This window comes from Pyrus communis, chromosome 11 (assembly GCF_041283825.1).
Source record: "Pyrus communis isolate YQ-2024b chromosome 11, ASM4128382v1, whole genome shotgun sequence".
Classification (NCBI taxonomy): Eukaryota; Viridiplantae; Streptophyta; class Magnoliopsida; order Rosales; family Rosaceae; genus Pyrus; species Pyrus communis.
The window spans coordinates 23,804,052-23,829,945 of record NC_142575.1 but is presented as its reverse complement, the minus strand read 5'-3'; the positions used below and the strand labels follow the sequence as shown (position 1 = coordinate 23,829,945).

Here is a 25,894-nt window from a genome sequence, read left to right as displayed (position 1 = left end):
CGATGAAAATGTTCCAACCACGCCATGTTGATATTCCGGGGATCTGGAACCTGTAGTGGAGTCCGGAGATCAAGGTCGAGGATCGGTAACGCATGAACATTCGATGCTCGGATGCTCGAAGGATGTCGCATGAACATCCAAAGATATCTACGCTGCAACTGTTGTGTCTGCAACTTTTAATATGCTAGTCAGTCACTTGACCACTTTAATGTGAAAAGAACACTTGGGGGAAGAAATTCTCCGCCCTCTCTCTAACAGGTCAAACCAAGCTCTACATTGTTGCATTTTGTAGAACGTCCGATGTGAAGCCGGCATTTTCAGAAACGCATCTTGCCGGCCTGCTACAACGCTTTTGATAGGGTAAAAGACTTCATCTGCTTATCGCCATCGTAACAGTTTATACGGGTGTAGTTTAAGACATCATTCACAAGTTCAAAGAACATGAGATAATAATAGAGAGCTTTTATTGCCCACGAGTCAAATCTTTCTATTCAGTTCCAACGGATAGAAGCAAAAGCGTCTGTTTCCGAGACCCTTTGTTTCTCCCTGCTCTGACAATCACAAGGAAAATGATTCAATAATTCGTACGACAGGCTAGCCAATGCACACTACTCTTACATGTACCAAATGAAAAATGGTAGAAGCAGCAGGCATACAAGAAGAGCAAACCCAACAATCCAAACCGGCGACGAACAGAAAAGAACAGCCTTCTCCGGTCGTTGGAGGAGTCAAACACAAACGCTCACCCGTAAATTTTTGTGTACCACGTGAGACATTCTCCATCCACCTTGTGTCTGTACAGATTGTTCACGAATTAGGCTCTTGGATAATAACAGGCAAGCTTAACAAATCTCAGAGAAAGTAGTCTGGTGCAGGTTTCTTGGCAGGCGCCCCTCTTGATTCCTGCATTTTATCACCATCGTTTAGTGTAAAATACAAGGAAAGTGAGACAACAGGGAAAAAAAAGTCATACTTGATGCTAATTATTTCCACATAATCCAATTCATAGACTGCATTTCAACTCTTTCCAGATTTTAATCACAATGTCAAGTAGAATCCTTCGAACAACCAGTGCAATTTTAATTTTTTTTACTGGCTGCATTAACCCACATAACACCAAGTACAAGTGGGCAACACGTACAAAGTTTCACGGTGCTGCTCAAAATAAAGTAAGTTTCCTATTTTTCAAGAAAAATCAAATTTTTGTACACACCTGTGGGGCAGCATCAAAAACACGAAACTGCTTGTTAAGATTTTCATCCAGCTCAAGAATTGCAGCTACATTACCACATCTGAAACAGACCACCATTGACGACTCAATATAAACCTTCAAACTCCGGAAAAAGGAGGAGAAACTTGATTGCAGACTGGTAACTTACCTGTAACAGTAATTTGGTGCTGACCAGACAGTTACTATCTGGTTATTAAACATCCATTTATACCCCTCCATTACCAACTGATGGGCACGACATATATAGTCAATGTTGTTTGCATGGTTAAATGAAGTAACAACACTGCCACCAAAGAGGAAGCCAGCACCACGCGGACTTATCCCCCAACCGTCCACGATATCTTCAGGATCTGACCATAGTAGGTCACACATGCCACCATCATGAGGTACTTCTTGCTTCCTATCAATTGTTCGTATCTACCAAACAGAACATGTTGGTCGGTTAGCATACAAAGAAGAGACTAAAAACTAAATAAAACTAGTAACAATTCAAACTCATAAAGGATTCTCAAACCTGATCCAGAGCTGTAATGGCAGGAGAGAGACCACCATGTACGCTGAAAATCTTATTTTCAATGAGAGCTGACAGACTGCATGAAACCACCATAAAAATTCAAAATATGTAAAGGAGAAACAATATAATATGCCCGAGCCTTGGGCTCTATTGGAAGCAGTTTAAATGAAGACTAAACTAAACTGCCTAATGGCCTGTATTGAGGTACAAAAAGTTTACTTTGAAGATGTAGTACTTGCTTCTAAACAAAGGATGCATAGATAAACAGAAAAACCGAACACCTACTGAGTTGAGTGTGGCGCGATGGGTAGCGTGCCAAAAAGAAAAGACACTGAGAAATATGGGAATCAAACAGCTGGAAAGAATTTGAGAAAATTAACGCATTAAATTATGAAATTTCTAGCAATTATTCGATATGGGAAATTTGTTAAAATGGTGTAGCGACAGTAACTGTTTTACGAGACTAAAATGGCAACATCCAGTTATAATGATCTCAATGTCCAATTTGGATGAAATTTAAAAATGAATTTTAATAACTTTTTCTCCTTTTCTATAGGTACATTTGAATCCCAAGATCTATCACAGTCCTGCACCACCCACCTGCTACCTCAACTAAGGCCTAGGGGATCCTTTCCAAAAGAAAGGAAGGGTAGTTTTGATAACTAATACAGGGTTTATTTCACAGATCATAATATCCTACGATCTCCTTCACAAGAAAATAAACTGTCATAAACCTTTATGAAACGAGGTTTCCACTACGAAATACTAATCTGTCCTAACCTTCAACAGAAAAATCTAATGTGATAAAAAAAGGGCAAACCTCAGATAATCGAATATATCTGTGCAATATCTCCAAACATTGACAGATCCATACTTTCGTAGACATTCATCGTAGAATCCATACACCTGTCTAGAAAGGATAACTCAGTAAATATTCTGAATGGGTAAGCACTAAACAGTAGGCACCAGTAAAAGAGACTTAACCTGTGTGATCTGACGACTCTCGTGGTTTCCTCTAATAAGAGTTATCCGATCTGGATATCTCACCTGAAGTAATTAATTTGGGTTAAAATAGTAAAAAAAAAAAAATGAAATAAACTAATGAAACATGAGAATAAATGCACGACCTATAGTTATTGTCAAAATCTAGCATCACTATCCAAATGAATCACTATCAATTAGATATTCTTCTACAAATTCAGGTTCGAAATTTGTAGCCATAGGTAGGAAATTTGTAGCCATAACCTTATATGTACTAGCTTGCAGTTTACAGAAACCTTTACAACAGTTCAACCACCAAAGACTTGTGAGTGAAGTAAGATAAGGCATTAGAGCTCGTTTGGAAGTGCCTTTAAAATGGCTGAATGCGCTTCTGGTGAAAATGTTTTTGGAACCAATCCTTAGTAAAATGCAATTGAATCCTCGAAAAGCACATAAAGTGCTTCCTGCAAGAAGCACCAGTTATTTGCTTCCTGCACGAAACACTTTAATTGCTTTTAGAACCCAAAAAGATTTTCGCTAGAAGTGCTTTCAGTTATTTTAAAGCACTTCCAAATGAGCCCTTAATGTAGTTGTATCATTGTGGAACAAGTTCTATCATCCATAAGAAACAATAGTGGCAGGCAAACAGAAAAAATAATAGTAAAATACCAAGTATTAAAGAAACTTAAACTTTTAATTAACCATTTAAAGACATTGCGTGCTCTTAAGACAAAAACAAACAAACTCTCAAAAACTTGACAGACTCCTTGTAATACTTGACAGTAACTTTCACACTAACAGTTTCACTTATTTAGCTATCTTTATTGAATCTTTTTATTTTCTGATTTTTGCACTGTTGCATCACTGTGTGGTTTTACATGGCAGGAGATCCATGACATGGAATTTAGTGTACTTTTTACAAACACCAATCTACTGAAAACGAACAGATCCTACAATTTTAAAAGGGAATTGTTCTTAGCACTCCAATAATCTCATTTGGCACTCCAAACTTTCTATAATTAGAAAGAAAAATACACTTGTGAGGAGTGTAGAATGAGATTTTTGGAGTGCTAATAACAGTTCCCTTTTAAAATTAGGGTTATGTTGTGAGTCAATAGAAACAACAATTGTCCTAGAAACTTTGAAGAATGTGTCGAAAACTCCCAAGAAATCAGGAAAAAGTAAAGAGAAGATAAGCCTATCACCTTCAGGGCAAGTAGGAGTAGAAATGTCTCAACAGAATAAAATCCTCTGTCAACAAAATCTCCAAGAAACAAGTAGTTGGTCTTTGGGCAATCACCTCCTACTTTGAAAAGCTCTTTCATGTCATAAAACTGCCCGTGGATGTCACCGCATATCTATTCATCAAAACACAAAGAACAATAACAATTAATTAGCCTGAACCCCGCAACGTTCAGGACTTGAAATTCATATTTTAAAGCACCATATATTCAATAAGAAGAAATAGTTCCACTAGCCCTATTTCCCTGCTAAGCCTTCTTATCACTACACCACCTCTGAGTAGTTCGTAACATCAAGTACTAAGCATGAATTATAGCAAAAATAGGGCTGATCGTCACTAAAGTAAATGGTAACTACTGATAATGCTATATTTCACTCCGGACCCCAAACCCGGGTCTACACGAAATTCTACAACCATTTGATTATCCAAGTAAAAATAGGAAACCACAATTGAAATATCATTCTAAAACCCTTATCTATTTCCTAGAATCCAATAGCAATTTAAGCTTTTTCCTTCATAAATTCAGGTAGCAAATGCACAAAAATTGAAAGTAAAGACAAACCCACTTGTCTGAATCGAATTAAACATCGAAAAACATAGCCAAATCAAATCCAATAACCAAAACAATCAACGAACCCCCAAATAAATATCATAGTACTACTTCGAAGACTACCCAAAAACCCATTGAGCTTGCAATTACAGAGGGAGATATATATATATATATATATATATATATAAATATATGTATATGTAGAGAGAGCGAGAGAGAGAGAGAGAGTACAGTGACAGGAGCATCGACTCTCTGAACGTTGCTCTCTTCGACGAGGATTTCCATGGCTTTGAGGCAGAGAGCCTTCACCTCCGACTCTTTGAGAGGCTCGCACTTCTTCAGCTGTTCTATTTGCCGGTCTAGGTCTGACATCTCTCCCTCCCCCTCCCTCTCTCTCAACTTTCTCTCTCTATCCTACCCCCTCTTCTCCCCTTCCTCAGCCCCACGCCGCCGCGCCTCCACCACCACCAACCCTCTCTCTCTCGAACAGTGAGATAGTGATTCGTGAATCTCTCTCTCTCTCTCTCTCTCTCTCTCTCTCTCTCTCTACTGTCCTTCACAACCTTCTCTATCACTCTCCCATTTCCTTTTTTCTGCGGGCTCCTCTCACTCTCAGCCCCCCAGATTTGTTTTTTAATTTCAGTTTTGCCCACTTCCAACTTTATCGTTGCTAAAATGCCCCCGCCTCAATTTCAATTTTTAAAACAGATCACACGACAAGTCGTTCGACCCGAAAGTCACCAAGCGAATAAAAAACCTTGGAAGAAATAACCTGAACTTCTTCATCCTTGAGCTTGCGAGTTAGAGAGAGAAAGAAGAGAGAGAGAGAGAAAGAAGAGAGAGAGAGGGTAGGGAGAGAAAATGGCATGGAGAGGGAAGCTATGTCAGAACTTGAAGGAGCTTAGGGTTTTGCTTTGCCAATCGTCCCCTTCAAGCGCATCCACCAGGTCCATTCAATCACTTTTTCTTTTTATTATTTTAATTAATTAATTAATTAATTAATATATTTTTTTTTAATTTTATAGAAAGGGTAAATCTTTGTTTGAATTTGCAGAGCATTTGTGGAGAAGAATTACAAGGATCTGAAGAGTGCAAACCCCAAATTGCCCATCTTGATTCGTGAATGCAGAGGGATTGAGCCTCAGTTGTGGGCTAGATTTGGTATTCTTCCCCATCCTTCCTAATTTTTTTATGGATTTTTATTTTTATTTCTACATTTTTCAGTGCTTTTTAGAATTTGAAATGCTTAATTTCATGATCGTCATTGGTTCAAGCTAGATATTAGCTCTCACTACATTTCCTTACGATTTATGATGTGTATCGTCGTTGGTTTAAGGTAGATATTAGCTCTCACTGCATTGCCTTATGATTTTATGAATAATTCTGGAATCCAACTTATGACATCCGCTCGTTTGGTTGCTATTTTGATTCCGGTATTTTCAATGGTTCATATAGGGTATTTTCAATGATCTCTAATAAGCACGAAAGTATATGTATTGGAGTCTGCTCATTTTAGGGCCTTTTCGATAACATTTAGTTTTGTTTTCGTTTTTAAGTAGAGATAGAGAAGGGAAAATAAGAGAATAGTGAGAACAGAGAAAATAAATCTGAGTAAGTAAGGAGAAAATGGATATGGGATAAGGAGAAAATGTTTTAAGGAGGATGATAATTTCAAAAAATTTAGTTTTAGTTTTATTGGGAACTGATCAACAAGAGGAACTTGAGATTTCTAAATCTCGGAACACTTCAAGATGTTTGTATTCTAGACTACCCTTTTATTATAACTAGAACTATGTTTCACTTCAAGATGTATGTGAAAACTGCTAAGTAGCGGAAAAAGAGATGCAGCAGTATCTTGGACAAATGCAGTGAACATTTTATAATTGATTGGTTAAAACTATTTACCGTGTTTTTTCTTAAGTTCAATGCGGAAAACATGAGTTTTTATCTTTAATTACAAGTGATAATAAAAAGTTTGAATGTGGACTGGTCATGTGCTTGTTTTCTTCACCGGTATCATATATATGAACGAAAATGTGTATTTGAAGCTTTAGAAAGTTCTAATTATTTTGATAGTGGATAATGGATAACTATTGAAAATAAGTTAATTCCTAACTTAAAGTTCGAAGTATGTAAGGTTTACTCAAACGTTACTAAATAGATGTCGCCTCTGTTACTTTGATGCGCTGAGTTTCAGTCACTGTTATGACATTTGTCACCAAATTTATGTATCTTGTTTAAGTTGAAGATGCCACCAGAGGTCAGAAGAGAAAGAATTTAGGTTTCGGCACTTAGAAGAGCATGATTGCTAGCAATAGAAGATGTCTTTTTCAGGTGGCCAAACTATGATGGTTCTAGCCAGCCTCTAGCAATTGGTTCATAGGATTGTTTAGAGTTGGAGCTAAAACTTTTATTAATTTCCTTTTTCAATTCTTCTGTACGGAATGCTTTAGAAATCCCAAGGTTTGGCTTTGCTTTCTGTTTTCCAACATCGCACATGCTATGGATACGCATAGACTAATTTTAATAGGCCATGTTAAAAATTGTATTCCAACTATGGTGAAATTTTCAATAAGCGACCTTAAAGGTGTAGGGACTCGAGTCTGCCTGCTTTCACCCTATTGGATGACTGCTTTACCTATCTTGTCGTCATTTTGGGCGGGGATTAACAGCAAAGCGGGTTTGGGTATGACGACTTGACGAATGGTAAACAACATTCTCTCTTCACAATAAAGTGCCTGTACTTAACGACTCACTTTTTGCCACACTTTGTCCTGGACTCATGGTCTGATATTTTTCATTCTTGATGTACTTTTATTCAACGTATGTGTGTTCTTTTATTGGTTCTTTAGTCGTGTGCTGTTAACTTGAATTTTGCACCATGTTGCTCCGTCAACTTAACCTTTGATTATTTGACAGACATGGGTGTTGAGAGGGGCGTTCGACTGGAAGGTTTGACAGAGCCACAGATCTCGAAAGCACTAGAGGAACTGGGTAAGGTGGGGGAGTCTCTAAAGGCCTGATAATCGACAGTGTGAAATGAAATAAATGTACATTCATGGGAAATTCTTTCCTATGATCGCCTGCCCTTTGTTTAGCTCAGGTGTCTCTTGTGTAAGATGATTCTTCGGGTTGATTACGTGCAGTACTGCACGTGTTGTAGTTTGAATAATTCATGTATTTTCCGTCTTCCATGAAGAACAAATCTTCTGGAAATTGAGTTCTTTGGTGCCTTTGCGCTTCCTTTTCGATTTTTCCGTCTATTGGCCTGGTTATCAAGATGCGAACAAAGCCAACGTTGTGAGTTGCAAAATCGCTTGCACCACCATCTATAGCGCCATCACCCCTGCAGCCATCTTCACTCTCCCACACAGCATTCATTGGTCCTCCCAACTGTTGCCACCACCTATACCCACCACAGCCATTGGCACCACCACTTTTGCCACCAATGCCAATCACTATTGCCGTCACAACCCTCAACCACCGCCGTTGGAACTACCATCCCCACCACAAATGCCACCATGCTAAAATGTATATAACAAAAAACAGTCTCCTTCCATTGAGGGACACCTTGTGGGGCTCAATATATGATGGATTCGACGATCTGATCGTTGAATTTTTCATCCCTTAGTTCTATCAAAATATTATTAAGACAATTTGTCATAATGGGAAAAAAATAGACAAACATAGTTTTTTCAATAAACAATAAAATGACTACTTTCTAATTAAGAGGTCACATGATTACCGATTTTGATGATTTTTTCCTTAAAAGATCTATAAATTAAGAGATGAATATTCAACAGTTGAAACATTGAAATTTATTGTACATTGAACGATCATCAACATAAGTGGATTGTTACAAAAATATTACAACCAACACAAATTTGTTAATTGTTATAAATAGGCGAAAGTGAGAGAGATAACTTTTGCTAGAGATAGAAGCGGAACAGGTGCAATGTAACACACAAATGATGTAGGTAAAGAAAGGAGGGGATAGTGGTATTATTGTTTTTCACTTTTGATCTGGTGTGTTATTTGATTGTACACTGATGCTCTTTATATTGAGCCTTTTATGTGCATAATTTTACAAGGCAATTTAAGGCATGTTAAAAAACCATGCTATATAAGTTGAAGATTATATCATCCAACAATAGTAAATTTGACAACACCGCCATTTTAATTCTTCTTACCTTTTAACTTTTGACTAAACTATGTAGGCATTCAAATCCACAGCTTTTACAACATTAATCCTTTTCCTTGATACCACACACTTTCAAAGTTTTTATCTCGCAACAAATATCTTGGATTAAAGGACTAAACGCATTTTTAAATTATAAAAGTTAAAATAAAATATCTGTCGTTTCCATTTTGCAAGGTAATTCTTCCAAGATTACTAAATAACTAATAATTATTTAAGTAACTTCACACTTATTTAATGGAACGCGTAATTAATTGTGATAATCTCGATTAGCAACGTAAACCATAGAGGATAATAGGACTTGGGCGGATAGACCGATAGAGAAGCCTTTGGGTACCACGACAATAACGACGCTGTATACGACACACAGCCACCAGCTAAACAAATTATAATTCCGACGTCGGGGTCGGACCTCTCTCTCTCTCCCTCTCCCTCTCCCTCTCCCCTTTGTTGTTGGTTGGTTGTGCCGCCGTACGGCGTCGTCTCCTTCCGTTAAAGTTAAGCCTTTTCCATTAATCAAATCAAATTTAATCAAACTGTCTCCATTCTCGTCTCTATCCCGATACGACCCCGTTTCGATCTCATTCTCCACGACCCTCAATCGTAATCCCTAATTCAGGTAATTACGATCGCCTCTATTTTAATCCTGTTTCTCCCATATATATATATATATATATATGCTCTGTATCCAAATTTTCTTCCTTTCGTTTTGACAATTTCGATTAGGTTTTAACATTTTAGGGTCCATCAGCATTTTTTTTGTTTTGGTGAATTATGGGTTATGTGGGATCGTTTAGGTTTGTGCATGTTGTTTAATTAGTTTTTATTTGTTTAAATTTTTTATTTAGCATGGATTTTATCTGGCCATGAGTTGCTTTGATTTAATATTTACTTGAATTGGTTCAAATTGTTTTACTTAGCTTGAATTATGGAGTTTTCTTTAATCCAAAGGAGCTCGATTTGCATCTTTTACTTTTGTTGCTCTCGGTTGAGCGCTATCGATTGAGAAGAATTGGTGGAACACTGTTTCGTGTAGTCCAATTAACTTACTTAGAATTAGGCAGATTAAGAGCTTATTTATGGCCGGTGTCCCTGCATTGGGGAGTAAACGAGACAAGCAGGATTTTTTTTTTTTTTTTTTTTTTGCGAGCTGATGCAATGTACTGTTTAGCTGTATTTCTTGAATTTATCCGAGTTATATGAGCTAGTGGGTGTAAGCTTGTGGTCCTGTATATGGCGTTGGATATTTGTGATCGTATTATGGTAGAAAGTGGAGTTGTTACTTTTTTGGAAGTGGGAAGTGCTCATGATGTATATTAATGTTTTTGGTTCATTGTGGATTTAGAGGTTTTTAGATTCGGTAAGATTGGACTAAATATATAGAGATATTGAGATCGTATAAGTGGAAGTTTACGCTCCAAAAGATGGTGGTGTAACCGCTCTCAGCTGGATATCAATTCCCTGAGAAGTTTCTTGGTTTGCAGTCGGTCAACACAGCACTTTTATTGTAACAAAAAGTACTTGGTAGTTTGGGCCGAATTTATAGCTAGGTGACAATGCTTTGGTATGGATAGGTTTAAATTAACTGGAAATTAGCTGCAGGATTAGATAGAAGGAACTGCTTATTTTGATGCGAATTTATTATTGTTTCTTAAGTGCTTATCAACCAAACAAGTACTGCTCATGCTATGTTACTCTTACCAAACAAATCCTTTGTCTTTTCAGCTTACCGTCAAAGATATGGTGGGTTGATGAAGTTCTTGGGGAAAAATAAAAATTGTGCTAACCAGAAAGATAAAATATCCTTACGTGATGCTATTCTAGATATAATCTGGTGCCTGTGGTTAACCTTGTATTATACTTGTCATTTGATTATTTTGAGCCTATACAAGGCCCAAAGATATGTAAAGATATTGTGTTCATTTGTACAAAAGCAATCCCTGAGTATGTTATTGATGAATTAGTGTGCCCTTTTTATTTCAGCACAATGGCATCTTCTTCGGACTCATGGATGAAGGAATATAATGAAGCAACAAAACTTGCTGATGATATCAACGGTATGATATCTGAATGGAGTACATTGCCCGCAGGTCCAGACACTCAGCGTCATGTCTCTGCTATACGGCGGAAGAATACAATATTGGGGACTAGACTTGATAGCTTACAGTCCCTTTTGTCAAAACTCCCTGAAAAACAGCATATGTAAGTCATCATAGACTCATAGTTGACTTGTTTTAATGCATGCGTCAACTGCCATTGGAGCTAAATATAGGAACTGAACAATGTTGTATGCTCTTCTTTCATTTCCTGCTTCTATTGGTCAATGCTGCATGTGAAGGGGTTTATGCCCAACTTATGAATTCTTTGAGTTAGTATTTCATGCTATCACCGTTTGTGATAAAAGCTCATGAAACTTTTGATCAAACATTGTTATTGTAAGATAGTCCTTTATAATGTTAAAGTGACTTCTAGCTATCATTATATGACATTCTTTTATGCTGCCAATTTTGAAACTCAGAACAGAGAAAGAGATGAACCGTCGGAAGGATATGATAGGAAATTTAAGGTTGAAAGTTAAGCAGATGGCTTCAACATTGACGTCCAACACTGCCAACCGAGATAACTTGCTGGGATCAGAAATAAATAAAGCTGATGCCATGGGAAGAACAGTTGGCCTAGACAACTACGGCCTTGTTGGTTTGCAACGACAAATTATGAAAGGCAAGAGATCCTTATTCGGATGTAACTATTTTGTTGTCCTGTAATCTTTGCACATGATTGACTTTCACAATATTGATCTTTACATGGTATTCCTATGAAGCAGAGCAAGATGAGGGGCTCGAGAAATTGGAGGAGACTGTAGTAAGCACAAAACATATTGCATTGGCAGTCAATGAAGAACTTGACCTACACACTAGACTTATTGTATGTCCTTGCACTCTAATACTTGTGTCTTTGAATCTTCCATCTAAAAAGTAATTACTTATTTATCTAAAATGTATTTGTACTCTCAGTATAACTTATGTCTTTCCGGCCCATTGTGCAGGATGACTTGGATGATCATGTGGAAGTTACAGACTCCCAGTTACGGGTAATCATCTAACTCATGTATTTTAAATTATTGTGAACCCTTGTTTAGCAAATGAATATTGCACAACTCTTTCTTCCCTCCTGTCTGAATTCCCGGAAAGAAAGAAAATCAACAGCAAAAAATAAAATAAAAAATAAAAAAAAAATAAAAAGAGACGTGTGTACCATGACACAACAGAAGTGTCCCTGGTGGAAATTTTTGACCATCTTGTCGTTCATAAATGCATTTTGATTAGTGTGGGCTGTCGTTAATTCTTTGCTTGGTATTTCTAAGAAAAAATTATTATTGAAAGTAAGGCTGACAGGAGAAACAGTAGATGCTGTCGAGTGAAGAAAATTATGTTACTTCAAAGATATTAGGAATTGATAGGGAGACTGAAGGAAACAAAAGTAATGGGATTTAAGTGATAAATCTTTTAATTCTACTTTTTCTTTTCTCATCTTTTTGGCTGCGAGTGGTTCATGTTTTTACATAACTTTAAAGTGAGGGTTTCGGCTGAGATTGTGAGGAAGAACATAAGATTTTGGATAACTCTTAGGTTTAAATCTTAGCAATAAAAATTATTTATCGGGAAAACTAGATTCTGTGCTAGGAACAGGAGCTCTTAACCTGAAATAACTTTAGCACTAAGATATGTCCTTAAATTGTATCGAGAGGGGTATACATGAGCCCAATATCCTAGATCAATGGATTTTATCAGCCAAAAATCCATTGTGCATTCGAGTTTGCGACTCCTTATTGTGAAAAAAAGAAAAGAAGGTTTGCAGACGAATTAGAATCATTTAAATTAGATTCCAGATTTGATTTGAGGTTTGCTGACGAAGCTTATAGAGCATGTTATAGTCTCTGTGGGGTATTGCGATTCCTTACTGTTGCTGAAGTTGATTGTTTTGATCTTTGTTTTGTTTCCTTAAGAATTGCAATGTTTTATTGTGAGCAAATATTAATCAAATACTATTTTGTCTACCCGTTAATGCCAAAACAGCGGGTGCAGAAAAACTTGGCAGTTTTGAACAAGCGCACAAAGGGTGGTTGCTCCTGCATGTGCATGCTTTTATCTGTCGTCGGGATAGTGGTTCTGATTGCCGTGATATTTTTGTTGATCAAATACTTGTAATAGTACCAACTATAAGTCTACACCCAGTATGAAGATCTCCTGTTTGTGTGTTTTGATGTTGCCGTGATATTTTTGTAACGATCGATTGTTTATAAATGTTGTGTGTTTACTTGCTTGGAAGCATGTTTTTCAAGACTTTGACATGAGGTGAAAAGAATCAATCATTAAGCAAAATTGTTGACATATTCCTTTGTCATTGAGGGCTCGTTCATGTAACCGTAATCAAAATAGAGGAATTTGGAATGAGGAGGAATTGAACTGGGGAGGAATTGCAATTGGAGCAATTACAACGAATCATATATTGTGAATAACGTTGGAAGATGTGTGAATTGAAATCGTGACCTCATGTGCAACGATTAATGCTCTCACACGCTTGAGTTACAAGCTACTTGCTTTTGTTCAAGAGAGGCAAGGAGCTGAGGAATTGGCGATGGTATGGCATTTTATTCACACATTGGGTCACTGATAACAATAATTATACCGGACCGTAATATTAGTGACACGCTTGGCTCTTTTATTTAGTTCAACCATATATATTTCTTACCATTGAAATATGTTCGAAGTTCGAATTACATAATATAAAGGCAAATAATCACCCTCGCAGGCCAAAAATGACGGTTTTGGCCTAATTGATTTATAGGCCAATGAAAATAATCAGCCTAGCTTTTGAACCTGATAATCATGGCTCTAACTTCATCATTTCTATTATTTAGAGAGAAAGTTAATCATGTCATCAATCAGAAATGAACATATTTATCAACGTTTAAGTAATAATTCAATTATTAACTTTCATGTCATTTAGTTTACAAAATTTTGTCAATCAATTTAATCTTCCTAACATTACTCATATATTATATTAAACCGCATGTGTGAAATATGGATATATCTATATTGCTCCACATATACAAACATATATAACCATGAAGCTGACGGACCCAGATGAGTTTTTGGCACTTTCTTTCTGCTTAATCTCGTTTCCTCGCAAATTTTGCAACAAAATTTGATACCCAATTGGCCAATTTCGTAGCTTATTAGGGTTTTTCTTATTAATTCGATAATTTGCTTTCCAGAACCAGTGGGGTTGGTCATGATGCAAGAGGGTTTATGTAAAGAACTAAGCGAAAAAAATTTGTCAGATCAAATAAAGATGAGCAATGTGCCGAAAGAAGCTATAGAGATCGTAGCACATAACTTGGCGTTTCCAATTTGTACCCTGATGTCGCCCTTGCTTTTATATAAACCCATTTAACCTTGAACCCAACTTAGTTTCCATATTCATATTATTTTTAATTAAAGAATTAATATCTTTTTAAACTCAAATTTATTACCGAAAGGACCCTTCCTAACCCAATTAAAAAGTATATTTATTTTCACCCATTATAAAATAAAAAAATCTCAAAGAAACTCAAAAGTGAAAAATATTCTCAGTCCTTTGGCTTCCCTCCCATCTTGATCTCTTTAGAAATAGAGTGTTTTGTTTTTCAAATTTTTTTAATATCAAGCCTATTGGGTGTAAATGGGTATACAAGACAAAAAGAGATGCTGCTGGCAGAGTTGAAAGATATAAGGCACATTTAGTAGCAAGGGGGTTCAATCAAAGGAAAGGTGTAGACTATAATGATACATTCTCACCAGTTTCTTCCAAAGACTCGATGAGGGTAATTATGGCTTTGGCATCACATTTTGATCTAGAATTATGCCAGATGGATGTAAAAACTGCTTTCTTGAATGGAGACTTGCAAGAACATATTCACATGATTCAACCTCTTGGATTTGTTGAAAGGGAGAAAGAAAAGATGGTCTGCAAGCTTAATAAGTCAATCTATGGACTTAAGTAGGCTTCAAGACAATGTTTTCTTAAGTTTGATCAAGTAATCACATCCCATGGCTTTACTGAAAATAAGATGGATGACTGCATCTATCTTAAGTTTAAAGGATCGAACTTTATCTTCTTAATTCTATATGTTGACGACATTTTGCTTGCAAGCTCAGATTTGCAGTTACTTATGGAAACCAAGAAAATTTTGAGCACAAATTTTGAGATGAAAGATTTGGGAGAAGCTCATTATGTGCTTGGAATCGAAATAGTGAGGGATAGACAGAAGAAATTGCTTGGCTTGTCTTAGAAGGGTTACATTGAAAGGGTCTTTAGCAAGTTTAATATGGAAAGCTGTAATAAAGCTGATGTCCCAGTAAACAAAGGTGATAAGTTCTCTCGAAATCAATGTCCTAAATCTAAGCATGAGATAGAATTGATGAAGATAAGGCCGTATGCTTCATTGGTTGGAAGTCTTATGTATGCAAACATATGTACTAGGCCTGACTTGGCAATTATAGTTGGTTTGCTGGGAATATTTCAATCAAATCCAGGTGAATCTCATTGGATAGTTGCAAAGAAAGTTCTGAGATAATTGTAGAGAACAAAAGAATTCATGCTGATGTATGGTAGAGAGGATTGTCTGGAGATCATTGGCTATACTGATTCAGATCTTCCTGGAGATTTGGATGAAAAGAAGTCAACTGGAGGTTATATTTTCATGATGAAATGGGGTGTTGTTTCATGGAAAAGTGCAAAACAGACAATCGTATCAACTTCTACAATGGAAGTTGAGTTTGTAGCATGTTTTGAGGGGATGAAACAAGCAATTTGGCTTAGAAATTTTGTTGCTGAAATGAAGATTGTTGATTATGTGAAGAGGCCTTTAAGAATGTTCTGTGACAATTATGCAGCATTATTTTTTCTCAAAGAATAACAAAAGAACTTCAGCTTCAAGATTGATGGATGTGAAGTTTCTTAAAGTTAGAGAAATGGTAAAGAAGGGGGAAATCGAAATTCAGTTTTTTGTCAACCAACTTGATGATTGCGGATCCTCTGACTAAAGCACTCCCTAATAATGTTTTTAAAGGACATGTTGTTCGAATGGGGGTGTTAGAGTCTTTTGACAAGTGGGAGTGAATCATAAAGGTTGTTGTTTGATATTTCATTGCTCTGCATTGATATTGAAGTTGCAGTTCTGCAAGCTAAGTTAGTTTTATATATTTTGGTTGAGTTTAATCTTCTCAGGTAGTTTATTGTTAGCTATTATTGTTACTTATTTTCAATTAAGGGTTTCAGTTTTTCCATCTGGGATTAACTTGTGCTAGAAAACAAATTATATATATGAGATAGTTTGGTTTGTTAGAAAATCATTTTGTGATTTTGTTGAAGCATACTTTCGGGACTATTGATTATACTATTGGTATTGATAAATTTTAGTTATCAACTGTGATCATGGCCTTATTGTGTCAAGATTGACTTATATGAGTGGGAGTAATGTGTTTTAACATTGCTGCAAATTTTAGTTCACATGTTTACAAATTGCAGATTGGGTGTGTAGTGATTGATGGGTTAATTCTGTAATGGACAGAAGAAACTCAGCAGTTCCATGCCTTAAAATGCTTAGGTAAGGTTGTATGTGATAATGAGCTTTTGGTTAACTTGGACTTGGTGATCACTTCCATGATTTATGAGGCTGTTAGTCATATTTCATACTCAAGTGGGAAAATGTAAGAGTATGAGTATGACACAAATCTTTAGAGCCGGATTGTATAAATCTTTGTTTGGGAAAGTCCCGTTGATAAGCTTTTAGTAAATCCTGTTTGTTATAGAATTATGAGAGGGTGTGGTATACCAATTCTATATAGGATTTGACTTAGTATTAGGAGTCTAGTTAATTCATATTGTGATATGGTTTAGCTGTTTGAGTTCCATACGAATTCTAATAGGAGAATATTTGGAACACTGCTATATATATGTTTAGCCACTGCTCTTGCAAAGATCTGCTCATTTTATATTTGTTCCGAATACCTATTGTTCGGTGAGTACTTGTGCTTTGTTAAAGAGGAGAAGGTTAAACCTGTTTGAAGAGCTGCAATGGCGTCGTCTTCGATCTCAGGTTTTGCAGGTCAGTTGTTACGCAGGTTTCAGTGTTTCTCATGAGCATGTTTGGTCTAGATACATATCTTGTTCTTAGTTTCTGATAATTCAATTGGTTAACTTATGATTGGTGGTGTTAGGACATACATATGTTTATGTTTGTCTTACACCATAAACATAACCCACAATTTATAGATAATTTTCCACCAATCCTACATAGAAGGATCAAATTACTCTCTCGAAGAGTACTTTGGTAAGGTGGTGGTTGATGGTTTCAGGGTCTGAGTATGCACAATAGTAAAACGTCCTCGCAACTATGAAAAAGGTTTGCTTGGTCGAAGACTCTGCGCCGTGCAAAGGCTTTTGGAGCACCATTTGCACGAGTTGCTGCATGTCTAATTTGATTTCCTGGGTTGTTACGATGTAGCTGCCATTTCCATTCACCTGAGAAAAATAAAAAAAGAACTATATCAAAGACGCCCCAAAAACAGAATCTGGAGAAAGTATAGCTTACCCTAATGCAGAAATAGGTTTAAATTTCTAACCTTCCCCTCTGAAAGCGAAATGCCGGCAGTTTGATTTATCGTTTCCACCAGCAGTGCGGCTTCATCTTGGTGCATATCTCCTTTATCTTGTCACGTCAGAAGCCAGTTTTCCCACTGTATTTAGTTAATGAAACAAAACAGAAAAACCCAAATTAGATTTTTGGGATTGTGAGGATGTAAAAATTATCGCATGTCGAAAGTTGAAGTCTCATTGCAATGGCTTACAGGAGTTGGGCCATTCCCTCTGTTGCCAATTGGTTTTAGGTAGCCTTATGTTGTTTTGCTAGGAACTCACAGCTTGGCGTACAGGGTGGCTGATGTTTTGGCCATGCGCCGCCATTGCGTCCCTTGAGAAGTGGTGTATGGTTGCCAGCAAGGTCTCAATAAGTCCCTGCCGTTTCTTGTTTGTATTCATCTTCCTGTAAAACAAGGCATGTGTAAATTAATGTCTCATCCAATGTACGTAAATGCATGCTTCCTCAACAACCGATTCCTCATGTATATGCGCAAAATTTTTTCCTACGGCGATGCTAATGAGTACTTATACACATATATTAGATTGTTATTTACCTACAAGTAATTAAACTATATAATTCTGGCATTTGTCTTTTTTAACAAACGATAGGATAATCTTACACTAAATGTCTTTGCTTGGGAATTGGTACTAAATCTATGCTGGAGGCCAATATATATATAAGACCAAGAAAGACCAAATTAACAGAACGGTTGTATTTACGTACTTAGTTCTGAACTCATGTACAAATGCCCTCCTTTGTTCAGAAGTTTCTTCCTTGAAATGAGACCCAATAGTCTCAATTAACGATGTTGATTTAGCCCATGCAAACCGTTCGTTGGATCTTTCCGGTTCAAAAATACTTGCCGCCGCAACAAAATAAGCCATGAGGAGGCTTCTGCTGGTCAATCCATAGTCTTCAAGTTTAGATTCTGGGTACCACCTGCATATAATTGATACAGCATATATATGTAAAATTAAAGTTCCAAAAATTAACAATATACAATTTGTAAGTTTTAATAATAAAATAGCTTTGGTTTGGTTATACTTTTGAATGTTGTCCCATTCGATCAGATGCAGTGTTTGGTAATTGTTGTAGTCCAGTTCTGCCAGCTCGAGATACAAATCATTGTTCACGTATGGCATCCTAAAACCAATCAGTCGTTAGAAACCAAGTTCAAAATTATTGAAAAAATTAGTTAATAAATAGTCCTAGATCGATGCTGCCCCCTTACAGGGGCTGTCGGATTATATAGGACGAATTTGAGAATTTAAAAATGGTGAAAACATAAATAAATAAGTGAAACACCTGTAGAGAACCTTGCCAATCCAAACGGCGTCTCCTCCAACGTACTGTTGGATGTAGAATCTGGCCTCCAGTCGAGGTAAGCTCGCATACCATGGAACATCCAGTGCGTATTCCACTTGTTTATTGGCTCTTTCTCTTTAGAATATCCTTATTTATTTTTGGACATCAATGAATTGGTTACTGGAGAAAATGTACTCATGTGGCAACTTTTGTAATTGTTCTTGTTTATTAATAGAATACAGCTACCGATTCTTCTTAAATAAAAATGCTGCACGACCTAATGAAATGGGGAAGGACGTGTGCCAGAATCTGAGGGATGTAGGAAAGTCTCTCCCCATGAAATGAAAGCCCGATATTGAAATAAAAAAAAGTCTTTGCTGGTATTCTGCTTCATACCTCGCCGGGCAAGTCCTTCGTGATGATCCATTTGTCTATCAGCTCATTGGAAGATTGTTTTTCTCTGAGAAATTTTGTGGAAAACTCCTTAGCCTCCTCAAGGATCGTTTCTCCTGGGAACAGCACCTGGCTAGCCCTAAACAGGTTGAACGTTCCAGTCACAGCTTGTGTGCTTTGTCCAGCAAAGCAGATGAACTCATTGCCCTTCTTGAAATTCTTGAACACATCTGTCCACATTACGAAATTAAATTAATTAAAAAAATGAAGTTAACAATATTTACTTTTACCTAGTACAGATTATTACTGCACGTTCCAATTAATGAACTTGTAAAGACAAGGAGGATTCACTCGTACATGCATGGTCTTGAATTCTATTCTTTACTCCCTAAATAAAGGTAAAATGAAAACACTTACCAGCGGACACTTGGTGGCCATGCAACCTGCGTAGTCTGAATCCCATCGATATCAATATCCAGAATCTTCAAATTTCTGACCCAAGACATTCCTTTTTGAGTCCAGTATCTATAATTCACGAAAAAAAATAATGTCATTAAAATTTTATTAGTATGTTTTTACACTATTTGATGGTGAGAGAAAAATAACACTTGCATCCCCCAATGAGGGGAATTCACATATTCCACCATTTGGGAATAACATATCTTCACTGTCTAAACTTCATAATTGGAACGGTTCAAATTTTTAATCTTTATTTGAAGATCATCCCACCAAAAAATCATTCGAATTGGAGATTATTTAGTCATCCAAATGTAGGTGTAAGTACCAAGTATCATATTTATAATGAACTATCCATTTATTTGATATATTTGGATGACAAAATAAAATCTTTTATTCGAATTATTTTTTGTGGGATGATTTTCTAATGAAGGTTAAGAAATTGAACGGTTCCGACTATGAAATTTATACGGTGAAGATACTTGCAAATTAATGGTGGAATATGTGCATTCCAGGGGATGCAAATATCATTAGTGAGGGAATCCCACTTAAAAAGACACTTGGACATGAGTTATCAAGCATACCTATTTACGTAATCAATACATTCCTTAAGTTGTGGCTCGAAATATCTAGAGATTCCTAAGCGCTGCAGTCGATCCACAGCCCATACATGTTCGAACAAGTCGACTGGGTACACATTAGGGACTGAAAAGGAAAAAGAAGACTAGTAAACATGTAAATACGCATATATATAAATAAGGGATGGAGATTTTAAAACCTCTTTCAACAAGTAGTTTAATAAGGTTCGAACAAACGGCATGCAGTTAAAATGGATGGTTTTTTTTTATTAAAAGGAGGAGAAGAAGAACCTCCGCCGTTGAACTAGTGGACGACCTTGGCCAAATAAGCCATGCAACTTGGATCTCTGGTCTGCATGAGGGCATGGGCAGTGGAGGCCGGCGACGTCATGAAAGAGCCATCTTGGGACTGCAGTTTTAGAAGCTTTTCCCAGTCCAAACCTGCCATTCCTTCCAAGCAGTAGAGTAGTGTTGTGGGAACTTTGTGCATTATTTCCCTTGGTATCCTATATATCCCACACCCACCATTAGTTACACACCATGTGAAACCAATTTTGGGGAAGTTTTAGTTTATTAAAATGCCTTCTGAATAATCACGAAAGTATATCATTCTATACCACGCTTTTGTAACTGTAATGGATTTTTACTACTGTACGTATTTTATATTACCCTAGTTCGCCAACTCCATCTATTAACTCGTTAACTTTTGATAGTGGGCTGCTCATAAGTTGTTAATATGTCATCCATATAATTGATATCGTGTCGATATTGTTGAGCAAAATTTAACAGTACGTCAATGAACTGAGACGGAAAACATATGCAAACATAATGATGACTCATATGCATACTTTTTGAGCTTTAGATTTCTCATGGCATAAATCTCGTTCAACACAGGACAGCCATCAGGTGCTTCCAGGTTTAAACTCCGAGCTACTTTAAGAATTGAAGAGAAAGCAACTTCAAACCCGACGGGCATGTGCTCAGCATTCTCGTTCCCAAGATTACTTATGTTCTTCTTGAAATATGCCATTCCTACAGTAAGAATATTAAACGTTTTTCTTCAGTTGATTAGTGATCTGTCGAGATCACAACACGGGAAATTAAACATTGAGAGAAGTTGGTCAAAACGAGTATAGTTAGTACTGTATTACCTTTTTTGCATTTGTCAGGATGAACGTTCCATGATTTGAGTGCTACAATACAGGCAATGGTGTTGATGATGCAATCATGAGCAGTGAAACTTTCAGTATCTCCCCAAGAACCATCTGGGAGCTGATTGTTGGCAATCCATTCGAGGATGGATGGGAACTGAGGTAAACCACTTCCCTCAACATCTTCCACTAAAGCCACCCATGCGGTATCGTATCCCGAGATTGATATCTCCCCGTCCTCCATCGAAACCAACGTCGATCTAATGGTCTCAACATGTTCCTTGATCATATTAATCGATCGAAAATCCTTCAAAAACCATATCGAAAAAAATACCAGAAAAAGGTGAAAATATAAGAAAGAATATTACGGAAAATAGAAGTATATAGAGTACGTCTTATACCGTAGGAGCTGCTTCATCTCCTTCTATGTCATCCACACTATCGTGCCACTTCAGGAGCTGATCATTATTTTGTAACACGAGATCTGCATATGTATATTACCGTGAGTAAAAGAACTATACGTAAAAAATCAATGGGAAAGGTAAAATAATATAGATTAATTACCTTGAGTTCGGGGTTTCGAAACCGTACTGCATTTGGAGCGAAAAACTCTTGTCTTTAGCCCCGAACAGCCAAACACCTAGAAAGGGTAGTGCGGTAAAATTAATTACTCGTCTCTAGTGTTAAAAGTTAGTGTGAATTTGATTACCGTAAGGTAAATAAGTTTTGAAAAGACGAGAACTGATGCTGGTTAATGGAAGAGCCTAGCTAGGTCGCAGTTGTATGCGTGGTGAAATACATAGGTTCTAGCTAGCTCTAATTCTCGGATACATGAGAGAATCTCTCTTAAACCACATCGGGCTAAAATAGATTACCAAAAATAAATTGAGAAGATATATTTATCTGCATGCAACTTTCTTGACGCTGAAAATTAAGATTGTAAGTGTCAAAGTTTGGATGTGGAATATTTTACGTCTTCAATAGTTTCTGTCCACAACGATCCACGACAGAAAGAAAAAACTTGAACAAGGTTTCTTGAATTTTCTAGGAAAAGAAACGGGAAAGAAAATGAAAAGAAAAGCAAGATCCATGATCTTGGAAAGGTGCAAAGTGTGCCACGGATGGTGATAAATAGTAAAAAGTAACTGAAAGGTAACACTGGGGACTTACGCGGTAAATCTTGTGATTGATTAATAATAAAAAGAGAAGAGGAGGTGGTTCGTGGAAGAGTTGAGGGTGAAGAGAGAAAAGGCTGGGCGGAACTAGATGACATTATTGTTGTTTGTTGAGTGGAAGAAGCAGTAGGCGCGCAGTAAATTGAAGAGAGTCTCGAGGGATTTTAAAGACATGAAATTGTAAAATAAAAATATAAAAAATAATTGAGTTAAAGACTTGTGTCAAATGACAACTGAATCATTCGTATATGCTTTTGTGTTTGTTTCTTTCATGTTTCCTTCTTTAACTTCTTTCTGTTGGTGTCAAAATTCCGATAAAGGCCAACTAGATTCAACATGCAAATTGCCTCGAGTGTTGTTTTAAGTCTCAATGGCACGGGATGGTTCCAGGAAAAGAGAGAATAATGTGCCACTGTTGAAGACTGCCAACATGCAATTTTTACGTGCAATTTATAGTATATTTGCTCTCAGATTTGACTTATTAACCAAAACGAATCTACACCAAACAAGACGTTAGTTGGGTTAAGTTTTCTTTATGTCTCGAGTGAACGAGAACCTGAAATCCATTGGAAAATATGGGTTTGTCCAAAATCAACAATCAAAGAATATAGAGAGGTGTGTAGTAGGAGAAAGTGGAATGCGGAAATCATTTTGCAAAAGAAATTAGGGAAACTCCAATAAAAAAAAACATTGGAAAGGGAAAACCTGATAGTAGTTAAGCAATTTGTTTTTATCAAAGCGGATTTCAATAATTTGTCACTGTAGAATGTAGTTTTGAAGGAATCTTATGATTCCTTGGCCTCTAGGCCATTACCTTACAAACCTTTTACAATATGCCTTATTGTCTTCTTGTCTATTAGCACCTATGGTTTTTGTTGTCTTAGCTGTGAGATCATGGACTCGATTAATTCTAATCCCATGATATATTAAATAAGTCATTATGTGCTTGACTATCATGAAATATATGCTTCAAATGGTATTTATAGCATATTGACAAAATTATTACTATATATGTAAAGACAAGCCGCTATTGACATGGGATAATGGAAATAAAAAAGAAACCATAAGTGAACACTCAAAGATATACAACTTGCCACTCTAAGGAATCCACCAAAGAGATACGAGTTTAAGAATAGGAAGAAAAACACTCTTCACTAAACCAAGTTCAAAAGTAATATTTTGTTGAAGTATAACCTTACAGACTCTCAGTCCCGAGGATTAGCTAACAAGGCCATCATTATCTTAAACTTGTAAAACAGCTATCTTCCCTTGATTTAAGGGAGTTAACTAATTTGTTGCTTAACCTAGTGTTTGGTGTAATTCCTTGATTTAAGGATTAGATTAGGCCTAGGTTTACCCCGGTCACTAGGATTCCCTTTGGTTGCTTGTAGCCAACTCTCTTTCCCTCTCTTATCTCATATATACTTGGTCTCTTGTACATTGACACTTATGAAATACATTAAAATTTAAATCGAAAAATCAACATGGTATCAGAACAGACTCTTTGGTAACCTATATCTGCCCATTCTTACTGCTGCAATTTTTCTTCAAAGCCTGAACCATGGCTGAAGAAAGTTCAGTGAACCGTGAGAATGAGACCCGGCATAGTCTCTCTTCTAATTTCTCAGATGTCGAGGTTAACACCAATCAACGTCTGCGTTTAGTTTTATTGAACAAGTTCAATTACCTTCCTTGGTCTCGAGCCGTTTCACTAGCTCTCGAAGGCAAAGGAAAATTAGGGTTTGTAAATGAAAGTGTGGAAGCTCTAGACAGTTCTTCTCCCTTATACAATGCATAGTTGTGCAAAGACCAACTTGTTATGTCCTTGCTGCTCAACACTATGGGGAAACATGTTGCTGAGATTTTTAGCTACCCCAATTCTATGCACGTGTTTTCCAAATGAAGAATGACATTGCTAGTGTTCAATAAAAAGGGAAAACGTTTGTCCAACATCTTGGAAGCCTCAAAACCATGTGGAATGAGTTGGATGTCTATCTCCCACATACCACAGACCCTACCATTCTCCTAAAACGAGCTGAGGAAGACATAATTTACCAACTGTTAGGGAGTTTGAGCTCTGAGTACGAGGATCTAAGGAGTCACATCTTGATGAGTCAAGAACTGCCCACCTTTAACAATGTCTATGCCACTATTCAACGAGAAGAAACGCGGAAGAAGGTGATGAATGTTGAACACAGCTCGTGATTCACTGAGACTTGTGCATATGGTTCAAATTACAAGAACTCAGAGGTCAAAGTGTACAATGGTAGAAATACACACCTAAAATGCAAATATTGCAATAGTGTTGGGCATGTGGAAGAGAACTGTTGGGAACTCTGTCCTGAACTCAAGCCTAAGTTTAGCAAAGATGGAAAAATGATACCAAGGCCCTCTTAGCAACCTCACTGCCAGGCATAACTTGCTAATGCTCACCCTCCTACCACTCCACAAGGATCCATGGCGTTCATAGCAAATCCATTGTCACTTATCAATGAATTTGCAGCTTATCTACAAAGTAATGGACACGGAGGAGTCTCACATGGTCAAGGCATTGAAGAGGGCAATCACACAGCCATGTTGGGACATTTTGCCGACTTTCTTGCTGTAAATGAGAGAGTACCATGGGATGAAGCACCAGGTATACTTAAAGCTTTCACTAATGCCCTATTAACTAGTGTTGAAAAAGATTGTTGGATAATTGATTTAGGAGCCACTAATCACATGACAAACAAAGTCACAAACTTACATAATTTTAAACCTTTTTCAAGTCCTTCACATGTGTCTGTTGCAAATGGAAAGAATGTCTTAGTTTTAGGTAAAGGGGAAATCAACTTACTCTCACACAGAAAGCCTTCCACTACCTTATATGTACCAACCTTTCCTTTCCAACGTTTGTCAAATGGAAAGATCACAAACACCCTAAACTGTCATGCCATTTTCTCACCAAATAATGTGATGTTTCAGGATGTTCTCACCATGGAGATGATTGGTGAAGGGGTCTTCATAAATGGACTTTATTACCTGTGCAAGAATCCCTGTTTTACTCAGGCTCTTCAAGCTTATTGAAGTTCATAGATGAAAACCAACTTTGGAATAAGAGATTAGCTCACCACTCTAAGGTCATCTTGTCAAAACTGTTCCCAAACTTTTGTAAGTCACACCTTACATGTGATACTTGTCATTTTTCAAAATTTGCTAGACTGCTTTTTGGCAATTCAGTGTCTAAGACAAGTATACCTTTTGAAATGGTGCACGCCAATGTATGGGGACCAACAATTGAATCAATGGAAGGATTTAAGTACTTTGTTTTATTTGTTGATGACTTCTCTCGAGCGAGTTTCTTATACCTTATGAAACCCAAAAGTGAAGTTCCAACCATTTTCAAGGATTTTCATATGCATGTTAAAACACAATTTCAATCAAATAATAAGGT

The 25,894-nt window shown here is 36.9% G+C and overlaps 3 protein-coding genes and 1 pseudogene across 4 annotated transcripts; 2 read left to right on the top strand and 2 right to left on the bottom strand.

Moving 5' to 3' along the window:
• Window positions 1-442: 442 nt before the first annotated feature.
• PPX2 (protein phosphatase X 2) lies at window positions 443-5,129 on the bottom strand. Its single transcript, XM_068481845.2, has 8 exons — window positions 4,751-5,129; window positions 3,932-4,084; window positions 2,730-2,792; window positions 2,566-2,651; window positions 1,746-1,821; window positions 1,380-1,648; window positions 1,214-1,292; window positions 443-903 (listed from the first exon to the last, which is right to left on the bottom strand). Exons 1-8 carry the CDS (start codon window positions 4,889-4,891, stop codon window positions 853-855), a joined length of 918 nt encoding a protein of 305 aa, XP_068337946.1. The 5' UTR covers window positions 4,892-5,129; the 3' UTR covers window positions 443-852.
• A 177-nt stretch (window positions 5,130-5,306) lies between these two features.
• LOC137742590 (NADH dehydrogenase [ubiquinone] 1 alpha subcomplex subunit 2) lies at window positions 5,307-7,752 on the top strand. The gene is made up of 3 exons (XM_068482499.2): window positions 5,307-5,466; window positions 5,574-5,680; window positions 7,439-7,752. The coding sequence occupies exons 1-3, from the start codon at window positions 5,381-5,383 to the stop codon at window positions 7,540-7,542; spliced, it is 297 nt and encodes a 98-aa protein (XP_068338600.2). The 5' UTR covers window positions 5,307-5,380; the 3' UTR covers window positions 7,543-7,752.
• Window positions 7,753-8,951: 1,199 nt separating this feature from the next.
• Window positions 8,952-13,108, top strand: LOC137742516 (syntaxin-52). 2 transcript variants are annotated; one of them, XM_068482404.2, is made up of 6 exons: window positions 8,952-9,336; window positions 10,701-10,919; window positions 11,236-11,438; window positions 11,542-11,642; window positions 11,764-11,808; window positions 12,794-13,108. In XM_068482404.2, exons 2-6 carry the CDS (start codon window positions 10,705-10,707, stop codon window positions 12,923-12,925), a joined length of 696 nt encoding a protein of 231 aa, XP_068338505.2. In that variant the 5' UTR covers window positions 8,952-9,336; window positions 10,701-10,704; the 3' UTR covers window positions 12,926-13,108. The 2 variants fall into 2 exon arrangements, with proteins under 2 accessions (XP_068338505.2, XP_068338504.2); XM_068482403.2 differs by lacking the exon at window positions 8,952-9,336 and adding an exon at window positions 9,386-9,514.
• A 3,923-nt stretch (window positions 13,109-17,031) lies between these two features.
• LOC137741367 (ent-copalyl diphosphate synthase 1-like) lies at window positions 17,032-22,559 on the bottom strand (annotated as a pseudogene).
• Window positions 22,560-25,894: the final 3,335 nt, after the last annotated feature.

What these genes read in the sequence shown, in the direction of transcription:
- LOC137742516 (XM_068482403.2), top strand. Translation starts at nt 9,492, where the DNA reads ATGGGTTATGTGGGATCGTTTAG. An exon ending in ACCTACACACTAGACTTATT is followed by an intron (nt 11,643 to 11,763) that starts GTATGTCCTTGC and finishes CCCATTGTGCAG; the next exon opens with GATGACTTGGATGATCATGT. An exon ending in TTACAGACTCCCAGTTACGG is followed by an intron (nt 11,809 to 12,793) that starts GTAATCATCTAA and finishes ATGCCAAAACAG; the next exon opens with CGGGTGCAGAAAAACTTGGC.
- LOC137742590 (XM_068482499.2), top strand. Translation starts at nt 5,381, where the DNA reads ATGGCATGGAGAGGGAAGCTATGTCAGAACTTGAAGGAGCTTAGGGTT. An exon ending in CCTTCAAGCGCATCCACCAG is followed by an intron (nt 5,467 to 5,573) that starts GTCCATTCAATC and finishes TTGAATTTGCAG; the next exon opens with AGCATTTGTGGAGAAGAATT. An exon ending in TCAGTTGTGGGCTAGATTTG is followed by an intron (nt 5,681 to 7,438) that starts GTATTCTTCCCC and finishes ATTATTTGACAG; the next exon opens with ACATGGGTGTTGAGAGGGGC.
- PPX2 (XM_068481845.2), bottom strand. Translation starts at nt 4,891, where the DNA reads ATGTCAGACCTAGACCGGCAAATAGAACAGCTGAAGAAGTGCGAGCCT. An exon ending in TACTCCTACTTGCCCTGAAG is followed by an intron (nt 2,793 to 3,931) that starts GTGATAGGCTTA and finishes TAATTACTTCAG; the next exon opens with GTGAGATATCCAGATCGGAT. An exon ending in TTTTTGATGCTGCCCCACAG is followed by an intron (nt 904 to 1,213) that starts GTGTGTACAAAA and finishes GATAAAATGCAG; the next exon opens with GAATCAAGAGGGGCGCCTGC.